The sequence below is a fragment of the Oncorhynchus mykiss genome, chromosome 14 (genome assembly GCF_013265735.2).
Source record: "Oncorhynchus mykiss isolate Arlee chromosome 14, USDA_OmykA_1.1, whole genome shotgun sequence".
NCBI lineage: Eukaryota > Metazoa > Chordata > Actinopteri > Salmoniformes > Salmonidae > Oncorhynchus > Oncorhynchus mykiss.
In genome coordinates, this window is record NC_048578.1 from 13,357,003 (window position 1) to 13,372,623 (window position 15,621).

General features: G+C 44.6%; 2 protein-coding genes across 2 annotated transcripts; one reads left to right on the plus strand and one right to left on the minus strand.

The window, feature by feature from the left end:
* Positions 1–815: 815 nt before the first annotated feature.
* LOC110488848 (zinc-binding protein A33) lies at positions 816–9,996 on the minus strand. The gene is made up of 6 exons (XM_021561273.2): positions 9,416–9,996; positions 7,387–7,482; positions 2,651–2,884; positions 2,408–2,430; positions 2,034–2,149; positions 816–1,777 (listed from the first exon to the last, which is right to left on the minus strand). Exons 1-6 carry the CDS (start codon positions 9,926–9,928, stop codon positions 1,212–1,214), a joined length of 1,548 nt encoding a protein of 515 aa, XP_021416948.1. The 5' UTR covers positions 9,929–9,996; the 3' UTR covers positions 816–1,211.
* Positions 9,997–12,214: 2,218 nt separating this feature from the next.
* Positions 12,215–15,000, plus strand: LOC110487736 (endonuclease domain-containing 1 protein-like). Its single transcript, XM_021559648.2, has 2 exons — positions 12,215–12,782; positions 14,313–15,000. Exons 1-2 carry the CDS (start codon positions 12,495–12,497, stop codon positions 14,919–14,921), a joined length of 897 nt encoding a protein of 298 aa, XP_021415323.2. The 5' UTR covers positions 12,215–12,494; the 3' UTR covers positions 14,922–15,000.
* Positions 15,001–15,621: the final 621 nt, after the last annotated feature.

Sequence of the window (15,621 nt, forward strand, 5' to 3'; positions counted from 1 at the left end):
GCCAGAGGTCATTATCTGCATGTTCCCAAACAACAGACCAGACATATGACATGTGTGTTGATAGGTTTGGTTTCTGAGCTTTCTATATTATTAATCATGAGGTATATTATTAATCATCAGGTATAATAGAGACGTGAGGGGTGTCATAAGTAAGCTTGGGAGGGACTGAGTGCAGGCAAAACCTATCACATGTAGCAGGACTGATAAGGGGAGGAATCGTTTAAGGCCCATATCACTCAGCTCCCTGCCTAGCAATAATGATGCAATGTTTAGTGATAAGGAGGAGACTCCACCCAAAGTGGGGTATGTATACTACCACGGGTGAAACCATGTTTTTGTCTAATGCAGCTGTATTGACTCTCTGGGAAGAATACACTTGGTTTAAGCTTTCATGGTGTCCGTTGAGTTTGTACTCTGAAAATTAGAACCTAACAGTGTGATCTATCTGTAGAACGACCACACTGTGGATGTAGCACAGCACCTTTTTATTCTACAGTCAGCCAATGTTTCCCCCAGGTCCTTTACGCTACTGCATCATTCCTATCTCCACCCTACCCCCAAACACACACACAGACGTATAGGGTGGGTATTGTGTTTGAGCGCCCTCCAGTGGACTGAAATAGAACAACAGTCTCAATACACTAAAGTCAAGCTCTAAAGAACAGCCAGACAGTTCATTATCTGTCACAATGGATTATGACAACCTACCCCGAAGCTTATCCACACACACACACACACACACACACACACACACACACAGCTTTCATTATGTTGCTTTGGAGTCAGTTAATACATGAGTAGAATACCTTTTCACATGTACAGTATATACTATTTTATTAAATGTTAAATACACTGTCATCTTACTATGTATACTTTATAGAATAATACTATGCAATTGTCATTTAATGTTCGCATTTGTAAGGATAAGAATGTTATATTTAAGGTACTTTTCAATTCTTTTTTCCATGTGGCTTACTTTAAAGTCTACTGGCATGTGCTCTCTTCAAACACAAAACATTATCCATGGTAACATAAATGACAAAACAGTGAACAATGGTACATTGTTAGTACATTAGTGAGTATGATGCTGTTTCTCACAGCTTTTCTAACCTTGTTCGACTTTCTTGTATTTGGTTTTCAGTGTTCTCTGATATTTGTTAACAGTTCTCTGCTATTTCTCAGACAGTTCATAACAATTCTTAACAGTTCTATCACACCTCCGGGTCTGGGCTAACAATAATAAGAGGTTCCCGGTTTCTCCCGTTGATGATTGGCCAGGGGTTGAAGTAGGGGAACACCGGCTCTGTGAATGTGGCGTCGGAGAATGTGAACAGGTGACTCATATCCCCTGCGTCGTAAAACGCCACAACACCCCTCCTGTAGTCCAGGTACACCCCTACCCTCCTGGGGGGGCGAGGGGGGTGCAGCAGGCTCTCCTCGTGGTTTGTGCAGGCCTCGTACTCACTCCCGTCCCGCCCGTCTCTCATCACCAGGGTCCAGAAGCCATCGTCCGGACACAGGCTGATCTCGTCCTTCCTGTTGACCGAAGCGGTCGCCACCCCCAGCCCCCAGGCCGTCTTGGTGCCCACCTCAACCACCCAGTAGTGTTGCCCTGAGGTGAAGGCCTGGCTGCCCAGTACGATGTTGTAGCGGGTGAAGCGCTCAGGGTTGTTGGGCAGGTTGGGCTGGATGTCCCCCACACTGACTTGAGTGCAGCACGGGGACACCCACAGCCTAGGGTAAGCTGTGTCTGGATCCAGAGTCACTGCTGTCACACCTAGGGAGAGACAGAGGCATTCAAATATTAACAAGAGTTATTGGGTGTGAGGTCGAGTGTTAATCCTGGTGTATGCGGCCAGCTCATAGGTGTGGTTGGATACTGTTAAGTGCAGTCAGGTTTGATAGAATGCAATCAGGTGGACCCGGTGGTGAAATGTGGTCACATATGTGAGAGCTGTGGACCGATGGATTCAGGTGTGGTCTACAATGTGGTCAGGTGTGTGTTGTCTAACTCTATATGGCTGTGGTTATACCTGGCTGAAGCCCAGAGTTCATCCTCCTCCAGGTGCGGTATTGCAGTGGTCCCAGGAACTCCCCCTCCTGCAGATCCACACTCACCTCCGGGGGGCGCTCAAACACACTCTCTGTCCTGAGAGACGGAGAGAGAGAGAGAGAGAGATAGAGAGAAAGAAAGAGAGAGACAGAGTTTCATTTACCTAGAAAGGCCTATTTCTGAGTCTTTATCAAATTTACAAAGTACCCTTATAGAACAAATAAAGATGAATGAAACACTGTGGAACATTGGGTTACCTTTTTTAGAGTTAATTCAATCATGTGGAGTCATGTGGATGGTGCAGAGCTCTATGAACTGTAGCATCAAATAACAACCATGGATTTAATGACTTACCCTCCAATAAAATCTTTGATTCCCTGTAAGAAACAAAAACAGAGATATGAGGCCATGCCGAGACACGCACACGCTCTTCTTCTCCTATTCAGAAACCTTTTACCCTCCTCTTTCCCTTTCCCACAGTCCCTCTGGTTCTTTTTCCACCACCACCCTTAACCCCTTTCCCTCCCTCCTCTAAAATCCATATTTCCTCCCATCTCCTTCCCCACTCTCCTTTCCTCTTCCTTTCTCTCCTCTCACCCTGAGTTGTGCCGGGTTCTCCTCCTCTCGGAGTTTCATGTGAAGCTGGTCGGCGGTTTGCTCTAATTGGCTGATTTGCTCTGTGGTGCGTTTGAGGGCCTCATCCAATTGGTTGAGCCTCTTTTCCTTCTCCCTCTGCAGTCTCTCCTTCACTCTCTCCTCCTCCTGGAGAAGGAACTCCCTCAGACGTCCAAACTCTGCACTCACCTGCACCTCCATGTCCCCAGCTCGCTCCTGATGTGGGGAGAAACAGAGAAAAATATTAGTGTTACAGACTGGGTATGGACTACATCTAAGAGACCGTTATTTTTTACATTTTTCATTTCACCTTTATTTAACCAGGTAGGTCAGTTGAGAACAAGAGAGCGGCCTGGCCAAGACAGAGCAAAGCAGTGCGACACAAACAACACAGAATTACACATGGGATAAACAAACGTACAGTCAATAACACAACAGAAAAGTCTATGTACAGTGTGTGCAAATGTAATAGGATTAGGGAGGTAAGGCAATAAATAGGTCATAGTGGCGAAATAATTACAATTTAGCAATTAAACACTGGAGTGATAGATGTGCAGAAGATGAATGTGCAAGCAGAGATACTGGGGTGCAAAGAAGCAAAAAATAAATAACAGTATGGAAATGAGGTATTTGGGTGGGCTATTTACAGATGGATTATGTACAGGTACAATGATCTGCTCTGACAGCTGATGCTTAAAGTTAGTGAGGGAGATATAAGACTCCAGCTTCAGTGAATTCGTTCCAGTCATTGGCAGCAGAGAACTGGAAGGAAAGGCGGCCAAAGAGGAGTTGGCTTTGGGGATGACCAGCGAACCTGGTCATACCTGCTGGAGTGCGTGCTACGGGTGGGTGCTGCTATGGTGACCAGTGAGCTGAGATAATTTGGTGCTTTACCTAGCAAAGGCTTATAGATGACCTGGAGCCAGTGGATTTGGCGCCGAATATGAAGCGAGGGCCAGCTAACGAGAGCATACAGGTCGCAGTGGTGGGTAGTATATGGGCTTTGGTGACTAAACGGATGGCACTGTGATAGACTACATCCAATTTGCTCGGTGACGAAGATCAACCCGTCGCTCTATGCGACAGTTCAATCAAGGAATCCACGCTGGAAGGAACCTCCCGGGAGAGAATCTCATCCTTTACCTCCGCGCGGAGACCCTCCAGAAAACGAGCGAGCAAAGCCGGCTCGTTCCAGTCACTGGAGGCAGCAAGAGTGCGAAACTCAATAGAGTAGTCTGTTATGGATCGATTACCTTGACATAGGGAAGACAGGACCCTGGAAGCTTCCTCCCCAAACAAAACAGATCGATCAAAAACCCGTATCATCTCCTCCTTAAAGTCCTGATACTGGTTAGTACACTCAGCCCTTGCCTCCCAGATTGCCGTGCCCCACTCACGAGCCCGTCCAGTAAGGAGAGATATGACGTAGGCGATACGAGCAGTGCTCCTGGAGTAAGTGTTGGGCTGGAGAGAAAACACAATATCACACTGGGTGAGGAACGAGCGGCATTCAGTGGGCTCCCCAGAGTAACACGGCGGGTTATTGATTCTGGGCTCCGGAGATTCGAAAGCCCTGGAAGTGGCCGGTGGATCGAGGCGGAGATGGTGAACCTGTTCTGTGAGGTTGGAGACTTGGGCGGCCAGGGTCTCAACGGCATGTCGAGCAGCAGACAATTCCTGCTCGTGTCTGCCTAGCATCGCTCCCTGGATCTCGACGGCTGAGTGGAGAGGATCCGAAGTCGCTGGGTCCATTCTTGGTCGGATTCTTCTGTCAGGGGTGCGTGAATGAGGACCCAAAAGCGAATTAACAAAACAGAGTTTCTTTAATGACGAAACACATGTAGGCTCAGATGGACAGGCAGATTCCGACAGGACAGGACAAGGTTAGATGAACTGGCAGATTCCGACAGGACAGGACAAGGTTGCAGCAAACACGACGATAGTCTGGTTCAGGCATGAGAAACACAAACGAGAATCCGACAAAGACAGGAGCAGGAACAGAGAGAGATATAGAGACCTAATCAGAGGGAAAAAGGGAACAGGTGGGAAAAGGGGTGAACGAGGTAGTTAGAGAAGACAAGGAACAGCTGGGGGAAAGAGGGGAAGAAAAGGTAACCTAATACGACCAGCAGAGGGAGACAGGGTGAAGAGAAAGAACAGGAACAAGACACAACATGACAATACATGACAGAGGCAGTGATCGCTGAGATCCTGGTTGAAGACTGCAGAGTTGTATTTAGAGGGCAGGTTGGTCAGGATGATATCTATGAGGGTGCCCGTGTTTACGGATTTAGGGTTGTACCTGGTAGGTTCCATGATAATTTGTGGGAGATTGAGGGCATCTAGCTTAGTTTGTAGAATGGCCGGGGTGTTAAGCATATCCCAGTTTAGGTCACCTAACAGTACAATCTCTGAAGATAAATGGGGTGCAATTAATTCACATATGGTGTCCAGGGCACAGCTGGGGGCTGAGGGGGGTCTATAACAAGCGGCAACAGTGAGAGACTTATTTCTGGAAAGGTGGATTTTTAAAAGTAGAGGCTCTAGCTGTTTGGGCACAGACCTGGATAGCATGACAGATCTCTGCAGTAGATTGCAACTTCCACCCAACTTTGGCAGTTCTATCTTGGCGGAAAATCCTGTAGTTGGGGATGGACATTTCAGAATGTTTGGTGGCCTTACTAAGCCAGGATTCATACACAGCTAGGACACCAAGGTTGGCAGAGTGTGCTAAAGCAGTGAATAAAACAAACTTAGGGAGGATGCTTTTGATGTTAACATGCATGAAACCAAGGCTTTTACGGTTACAGAAGTCAACAAATGTTAGCGCCTGGGGAATAGGGGTGGAACTGGGGGCTACAGGGCCTGGGTTAACCTCTACAGGGCCTGGGTTAACCCTTTTCAATGGGTTTTCTATGGGGATCTAGATTTCTAAGGCACTTGCTTGCAATTCCTATCGCTTCCATTGGATGTCAACATTCTTTAGAAATTGGTTGATGTTTTTCCTTTGAGAAATTAAGAAGTAACCCTGTTCAGAACGAGGGTCGAGTCTAGTGTACTGTTGTGGTTGGGGCGCATGACCTGAAAGCTCGCTCCACTTTGTTTTCGTCCTGTATTGAACGCAGTTTATCCCGTCTTAAATTTGATTGATTATTTACATCAAAAAATACCTAAAGTTGTATTAGGAAAGTTGTTTGAAATTTTTGGACAAAGATTACAGGTAACTTATTAGATAATGTGTAGTCATGTTGCGCAAGTTCGAACCGGTGTTTTTCTGGATCAAATACGCCAAATAAATCGACATTTTGGAGATATAACGACGGAATTATTCGAACAAAAGGACCATTTGTGATGTTTATGGGACATATTGGAGTGCCAACAGAAGAAGCTCTTCAAAGGTAAGGCATGAATTATATCGTTATTTCTGAGTTTTGTGTCGAGCCAGGTGGGATGAAATATGATTGTCTGTGTTTGTTTCATGGGGTGCTGTCCTCAGATAATCGCATGGTTTGCTTTCGCCGTAAAGACTTTTTGAAATCTGAGACCGTGGCTGGATTAACAAGAGGTCAAGCTTTAATTTGACATATTGCATGTGTATTTTCAAGAAAGTTAAATTGGTACAATTCTGTAGTTTGAATTTTGCGCTCTGCAATTTCACTGGATGTTGGCCAGGTGGGACACTACCGTCCCACGTACCCTGGAGAGGTTTTAAGAACCAATTTCTATTTACAATGATGGGCTTTCCAGAGGCGGAGACAGGAATGATATAGAATACACAACAAAGACAACATGAAGCACAAAACAGACACACGTGGCAACATTTCAATAACTGATCATGTAAGGAAGAGAGAAACGCAGTGTTCCGTTAAAATCTCAGTCAGTGTACTGAAAATAATCCAAAGAAAACATACATCACAAGAACAGCTAACCACCTCCACTATACACACACACACACACACACACACACACACACACACACACACACACATTTTATGGCTAGATTGTTGACATACATCCTTACTCACTTCCTGAGCCCTACAGAGAGACAGAGAGACAGAGGGAAGTGAAAGATCGAGTGAATGGCGGAGAGTAAATTTGTCAGCGTGTGACAGACAAACAGACACATAGACACACAGGGCATTCCTCCTTAATGGGGACCACATGACTGTGCTCTGTTCATTTTAAAGGCAGGACTCTACCGCCACCCTGACATCCTGCACATTCCATATCTGCCTCAGACACACGTACAACACTCTTGTAGACTTTACCTTGTGAGGTGAAGTCTGTGTTAGAATAGAGAGGGGGAGTCCCGGGCCCATTCTAAATTCTAGCATTGACCTTATCACTGCTAAGTGCTAACTAAGGCCAGTATTTTATGCCACTCTCATGGTGTGTGCTTACATTAGGTGTGTGAGAATATGTGTGTGTGTCTGCAATGTTTCTGAGAGGAAGAATGGGTGAACACTAATCCCATAATCTGTATCATAATCTCAGAGTACCATTGTGCATGAGACATTCCCAACAGTCCAATATTTGATGTGACACCTGTCAACATAATCCTATTGATAATATAATATAATTATATTTCAACCAATTTGCATGTGCTTGGGTGAGACAACGCAGGAGAATGTTGCATGGTCAACAGAAATTCTGGTTCGGACTAGGGGCACCGCAAACCAGAATACCCTCGCTGGCGCACACACATGCAGTCAGTATACCTTGATGAGCATGATCTTGTTGTTGGTCTGGACTTGATGGAGAGAAGCCTGTCCTGTCTGGAGCTGTACTCTCTCCAGGGCTATGGACAGCTTGTCCTGCAGAAGACACACACACACACAGAGAGAGAGAGAGAGAGCGAGACATAGTGAAGTTAAGGGAATATTATTATATGTATAATTCCGTTATACAGAGATTGAATTAGGCCTAACTCTTGTCAATAATAAGATGTACTGTTTTGGATCCTCTGTAGTCTCTCTGACAACAAGGTTAATGTAACTCATATGATCCATTTACAACTAACTGGACCCATTTCAACAAGTTACCCAAATGAACCCAAAGAAAGTTAGAATTTAGACGGGAAAGATTTGTAGAAACAGTGTGGTGACAGGTATGTCACCAAACATCCACGGCAAATAAAACAGGTTTAATATGTCTGGGAACTAAGCCCTGACACCGGCATGCTGAATTCCTCTCCAAGTATAAACTCACACTGACCTGAGTGGCTGATTTAAAGGTCCTGAACAGTCATCCTGAAAAGTATTTTTTCTCTCATGGCCAACTACCAGGATATTTGAAAAGACAAGATGAGTGGGCGGGGATCTTAAAATCATAAGGTCGCCTTGACTGACAGCTCTTTTAAATGCCTATGTCAAGCAACTTGGATGCAGTGAGCAGTGTTGCAGTAAAATCATCTCAAGCAAATTTGGTGATACACAAAGCAACTCAAACAACATTAAAATTGCATCAATTAAAACCAGTACCAGTCAAAAAGTGTGAAAGCTGTCATCAAGGCAAAGGAAGGCTACTTTGAAAAATCTCAAATCTCAAATATATTTAGATTTGTTTAACACTTTTTTGGTTACTACATGATTCCATATGTGTTATTTCATAGTTTTGATGTCTTCACTATTATTCTACAATGTAGAAAAAAATAAAAAAATAAAGAAAATCCCTTGAATGAGTAGGTGTGTCCAAACTTTTGACTGGTACTGTATATATATATATATATATATATATATATATATATATATATACATATTTTATACATCTCCCATTTGGCATCTCTTGTGATGCGGTTCACAGCAGCAACTGACGGATGTGTTGACATGACAACTGCATAAAAGTTTTGAATGAGCCACCCCCCTTTTGCTCCATGCTGGCTCAAGACCTTGCTAGCCAGTAACTACCTAACACCAGACAGATGAAGACCTTGCTAGCCAGTAACTACCTAACACCAGACAGATGAAGACCTTGCTAGCCAGTAACTACCTAACACCAGACAGATGAAGACCTTGCTAGCCAGTAACTACCTAACACCAGACAGATGAAAAGGGAAACATATAAGTATCTTTGCCATAGATGAATAGGGTAAACTTTCAATTATATTTGCTGACACCCTACAGTCACATTTTGGCACCAGTGGAGTAGCTATCTAGCTATATAAACCACACCCCTCTGCAAACATGCCTTCTCCAATGTTGGTTACAAAGCAGTATTTATTTAAATTAGGTAGGAGAATATCATGTTACCATTGGTGTATTAAAATGAGAGTTAAGGTGATGTCACCTTGTCCCCTTCATAATGAATCCAAGTGTTTGACATGGGGAGGGGACCAGTAACTTCATGATCAAACTTGATCAATGTAGAAGCAACAGTAACTTTTAATACGTTGGTCATCATACTTTGATCTGGTTTCCTTCAAATATCATCCAATTTCATGAAAAACATGATATTGACCATTAAAATAACTGTCATTTCACTTAACCATGTGAAAGACCCAATTGTCTTAAAAAAAATGTTTAAATAACACTCCTTGCTCGGGTGCAAACTTGTTTAAAAAAATATCTGATTTAATATAGTAACTTTGTCAACTTTGCAGTTTCAGATTTATGGGCAGGTTTTAGCATACCTGATGCATTCCAATGCAATCCCTGTGACAGTGATGTATTATTAACCCATATGTATTTCTATAGCAAAACACCTATATAGGTAGATATATAAATACTAAATATTGTTCCAAAGTGTTACCTTGTAGTTCTCGAACGCCTCATTGATGGGGATGACGTTGTGCGTCTTGTGGCCTCGGGACATCCCGCACACCAGGCAGATCGCGAGCTGATCATCTTCACAGTATAGCTTCAGCTTCTCCTCGTGCTCCTCGCAAAGGTCTGGCTCGTGGCGCTGAGAAGAACCGGTGAAACTGAAACCGGAGCTGGGCATACTGGCCCCCCGTTGTCGTTCTTCTGTATCCTCCTGCGCGCGCTCGGTGTCCCCGGGTTTCAAATCCATGGATCGGGCTCTCCTCACGCTGTCCACGACATTACACAGAAGCGAGTTAGGACGCAGCTTCTGAGGGCATGTCTTCCGGCACTGCGGGCAAGTCGGGTGCTCGTCGGACTTGGCCTCCCAGCACTGCGTAATGCATACATGGCAGAAGTGGTGTCCGCACTCGAGGATCACCGGCTCACGGAAGAGGTCGAGGCATACGGGACAGCTGAGCTCGCTATGTAGCTCCTTAAGCGCGCTGGCATCAGTAGCCATTCCGAGCCGTCTGCTCACTGAAGGGACAGGGGGTTGAGCTCAGAAAGTAGCTGGTTGATGCAATGGAAAAGTTCACTCTTCCGTATTTGAGAGGGCGTGGTCTGTCTGACCTGACAGTGTCTGAGTTCCTCTGTTTCACGGAAGAGCGTGAAGACGTGCGTCTACAAGTCCACAGATCCCGCGGTTAGCCGCGTACTGAACCAGGTTTCTCTCTGGCCCAGTTTCATGTAGGCTCCTTGCTCCTACTTCTATACATTCCTCAAGCGTTCATGAATCTAAAAGGGACTGGATAGTTGAAATGGAGCATCTGGGCTATAGGAGTTGCCTAAATGTAGTGTAACTGTAATGTAGGTGTGCCCAGGGGTGAAAGTAGATATCATTTATTACGGGTATGGGACACCCAAGTGCGCGCACACATTTGTTTTATAGCCTAGGAGTGTAATCATATAGAATTACTTATATCTAATCCCTATTAATTTAATAAATTATCTCTGGGCCTAGTAGCCTAGGCAAAATAAAGATTAGTCATATCACCGTTAACATGCAAATCCTTCTAACACCGGCGGCTCGTGGGTTTCAAGTTTGGGGAAGCTCATTTTCACCATAAAAAGACACCCTTATAATAAAGTATTCCATGCATCCTTGCATTTGCATACTTATGTAAGATAGCTTACTATGCCTAATGTGATGATTAGATTGGATAGTCATATTTTAGTCATAATATAACTCAACCACTCAAAAAATACTATTCATTGCGCACGGCGAAGAGTAGACTTGGGCTATGGCCTATCAGATATATTTCTTGTTGGCCTTTTATCTACACATTCCATGCTATTCTGCAACATTTTACATGAATGGAGACATTAGCAGAATATGTTTTAATAGCCTACTACAAACATTATACGGTAGCCTACTCTGCCGACACTGCGAAATACAATATGACATCCAAAAACAAACTAAAGTGTCACTGACCCAATGATGAAGACTGAATATGCACACTCACTGGGGATATGGCCGATGTTCTCCACTGGTGCCAATAAGATAGGACACTCTTTTTACAGCAATAGTAATTTACTTTCCAAATGGTTTTTGTATTCAATTGTATTTTTAAATATTGCGATACGCCCGTCTGTGTCTCTTTGTTTTTTAATGACAGTCACACAAACTGCAATTTGGTATTTGCCTCCCGCGTTGCCCAAATTGCGAGCTTTTTTATTTGTTTATTAAGGAATATAATGATCCTCTGTGGCCAAATCATGCTTTCTGGTATAGTAGCCTATTTTAAATGATTTTGTTTTGTGTATAGACAGGAGTAAGCTAATTAGGCTATATGATTTTGTCAGTTTTAATTCAATTGACTATAGGGAAATCTTGTCCTACCTAGCCTTATGGACGCTCTGCCTATGCCAATGTGGCAAAAACACAACCAGTCATGTTAATATCTGATTGTTAAGCAATCACCTGTAGACTACCCGCGCACATTCGTCCACTTACAAAATAATTCCAGCATCCAACCCCCAACAATGCACTGTGCAACTGCAATTTCATGAATGGAAAGAAAAATGTGTTACAAAACACCTACGTGTATTGTAATGAGATCTGTGATTGTTAGGCCTACACGTAGCCTGAATCGCGTCCACTGTTGAAAACAATAAAATAATGATTAATAGCTTGTATGTATTTATTTCGGGATTTTGTGGTAATTGTAATAGGCTCACGTTTTACCATTACGGCATACCCCCAATATTTATTTGGGCAGTAGGCTGGTAGGCTGTAGTAGCTTACTTTCACCCCGGAGTGTGTCAGAGGAGTCTGTGACTAGGCTGTGACCCAGGTGTTGTCCCGAGGGTTCGAAACGTTCCAGAACACTGCCTTGAAAAGCTGAGGCTGGTAAATGAGTCAGCACTCTGATTAAAGGCTTTTTGAGGAAGGAGAAGGGAAACTGATAAAGCATAAACACACTTGAACCTTAACCTATATCCATCAGTAGGATGTCAGCAGCTTTCCATTCCACCAAGGGGGAACGGGGAAATACCTATGGATCTTCAAATGAAACCTGCTCTCTGTCACATTTTGGGTGCCAGTAACTCTAGTTTCACTCAGCTCAGTTTCAGTGACCTGTGTGTAGATTTAATGCAGAGTCTCTTTCAATTTCTGTTCCTATGATAACCTCTATCATGTAGTGACCATGTGTGTCCCAGAAGGGCTGTGCATTTCCCAGAAGACACTATGGTCAGCACGGGGAAGTTCAGTCACATCTCAAGGAAACAGAAGGGGAGGAGAGGTGTCAGATGGAAGTGTCACCCTCTAAGTTTCTACTCACTGGGTATAAAAGACCTTGGAAGCTAGGTTGATAGAAGACCACCCTCCATCGATTACACAGGTGCCTCAACAGACAGTGAACAGAAGAATAGGGCTCTCTGTAGAGAATTGAACTGAACTGAACTCAACTGAGTTGGGCAGGAGTGGACTGATCTAAACTATATTGGACGACAGTGACTAGTTTCGGCTGATAGATACACAGGCTTTTCTCTATAACACACACAGTCCAGTGCTCAGCAGGAGGATGCCTGTCTCGTGTAGGGAGGCTCTGCTCGTGCTTCTCGCCAGTCTTGGAGGTCTGGTCTGGGGGGAGGTGGGTGACTTCACCCCTTGCCTCCGCTTCTTCTACATGGAGACTCCCCCAAAAGGCATGGGGGGAGAGGGGTACCAGCCCATCTGCCAGCGCTACAGGAACCAGTACCACTTTGCCAGCCTGTACCAGCGCCAGCGCCGTGCCACCCTCTACTCTGCCTACATACTTACCCCTGGAGGAGGCAAACGGCCCAGGAACAAGTGGATGTATGAACCACAGGTGAGGAGTATGTTTCTGTGTGTAACTGTGCATTAAATTCAGGGTCTATTCCATTTTATTCTACTCAATTCAAGAAAAAAGTACTATTTATGGTGTGCATGTGTGTGTGTGTGTGTGTATAGGTGTGGATGTGGGTTTGTGTGAAGCCAGGATTTCTTAGAAAAGTGGTTAAGCAGTGTGACTTCTCTCAAACAAAGCAATTAAAACAAAGGAATAGTTTTGTCATCTGGGAAATATTCTGTTTCTGTTTCCCTTTTTAAATTGTGATTTCCAGGAACAAAAAGACTGGATCATAATTGAAGCTTGGAAGCTATGTTTATGTTTTTATTTTCTTGTACCCAACAGCTCAGAGTAAATACCAGTGGTAGAATTGGTTATTACAATGTAATAAGCACTGTAATAAGCACTGTAAAAAGATGGGGGGAAACATGTGTAAACATATACACTACAGTGCATACTACCGAGGCCCATTATCAGCAACCATCACTCCTGTGTTCCAATGGCATGTTGTGTTAGCTAATCCAAGTTGGTCATTTTAAAAGGCTAATTGATCATTAGAAATCCCTTTTGCAATTATGTTAGCACAGCTAAAAACTGTTGTTCTGATTAAAGAAGGAAATAAAACTGGCCTACTTTAGACTTGTTGAGTATCTGGAGCATCAGCATATGTGGGTTCGATTACAGGCTCAAAATGTCCAGAAACAAAGACCTTTCTTCTGAAACTTGTCAGTCTATTCTTGTTCGGAGAAATTAAGACCATTCCATGCGAGAAATTGCCAAGAAACTGAAGATCTGTTACAATGCTGTGTACTACTCCCTTCACAGAACAGCACAAACTGGCTCTAACCAGAATAGAAAGAAAAGTGGGGGGCCCTGGTGCACAACTGAGCAAGAGGACAAGTACATTAGAGGGTCTAGTTTGAGAAACAGATGCCTCACAAGTCCTCAACTGGCAGCTTCATTAAATAGTACCTGCAAAACACCAGTCTCAACGTCAACAGTGAAGAGGCGACTCCAGGATGCTGGCCTTCTAGGCAGAGTTGCAAAGAAAAATCCATATCTCAGACTGGCCAATAAAACTAGAAGATTAAGATGGGCAAAATAACACAGACACTGGACAGAGGAGCTCTGCCTAGCAGGTAAGCATCCTTGAGTCGCCTCTTCCACTGTTGACATCGAGACTGGTGTTTTGTGGGTTGGATTCGCTTACACAACTTATCAACTTGGATTTGCTTACACAACGTGCCATTGGAACACAGGAGTGATGGTTGCTGATAATGGGCCTATGTAGATATTCCATTAAAAATCAGCCTTTTTCGGCTACAATAGTCATTTACAACATTAATAATGTCCACACTGTTTTTCTGATAAATTTGATGTTATTTTAATGGACAAAAAATATGCTTTTCTTTAAAAAACAACAACATTTCTAAGTGACTCCAAACTTTTGAACGGTAGTGTAAGTTGAACTAACTTTGTCTCTGTGTCGGTTATAGTCTCAGTGTTCACTCTCTCTCTCTGTGATCTAAGTTGGCGTTCTCCGGTGCCAGTCCAGAGATGCATAGTTTCCCGCGGAGTGGCCCCGTGGACCAGAATGTGGTGGAGAGCCAGGCGGTGCTCCAGGACTACATCAACTCTTCATACACCAAGGGTCACCTCAACCCCAGCCTGCACCACCAGGCCCCAGAGGACCGCCGGGCCACTTTTACCCTCACCAACGTGGTCCCTCAGCGGGCAGCCTCAAACTCTGGCCCCTGGGCTCAGCTGGAGGCTGAGGTGAGGGCCCGGATGGGTAACTACTGCATTGGGTCGGCGTATGTGGTAACAGGGGCGCTGTCATACCTCTCTGAGCGCTGGATGGCCAACCGGGTAGCAGTGCCAGAGTACATGTGGTCTGCCTACTGCTGCCCCTCCTACAACTCTAGTCTCCCCGCCTCACAGAGACCCTACTTCCCATCATATGCTGCTGTGGGCCGGAATGACCCCCATAGTGGTGGAGAGATTGTGCCAGTGGACCCCCAGGCGAAGGCCTCGGTTCGGGGGTATGATGTGAGGCGGATGCCCCTGGACACCATGGAGACTATTCTACAGCAGAGACTGGGCGTCCACATCAGCCTGTTTCACAATAAATGTCTGTAGGCAGGTGTGGTAGTTAGGTAATGGGCTGTTGTATGGGCTGTCCCTGTTCAGTGAAAAATAAAATCTACAGTGGAACATAATATATTTGGTGATATAAGATCTTTGAACTAGTTTGCAGACCAGTCATAGCACACACAGACACAGACACAGACACAGACCCACACACAGACACACAGACACAGACACACAGACACAGACACAGACACACACACAGACACAGACACAGACACACAGACACAGACACAGACACACAGACACAGACACAGACACACAGACACAGACACAGACACACACACAGACACAGACACAGACACACAGACACAGACACACAGACACACAGACACAGACACAGACACACACACAGACACAGACACAGACACACAGACACAGACACAGACACACAGACACAGACACAGACACAGACACAGACACACACACACAGACACAGACACAGACCCACACACAGACACACAGACACAGACACACAGACACAGACACACAGACACAGACACAGACACACACACACACACACACACACGCGCGCGCACACACACACACACACACACACACACACACACACATTGTCTGTGGGCAGGGTGTTCAGGGTGGGTATTGTGTTTGAGCGCCCTCCAGTGGACTGAAATAGAACAACAGTCTCGATACACTAAAGTCAAGCTTTTAAGAACAGCCAGAAAATTCA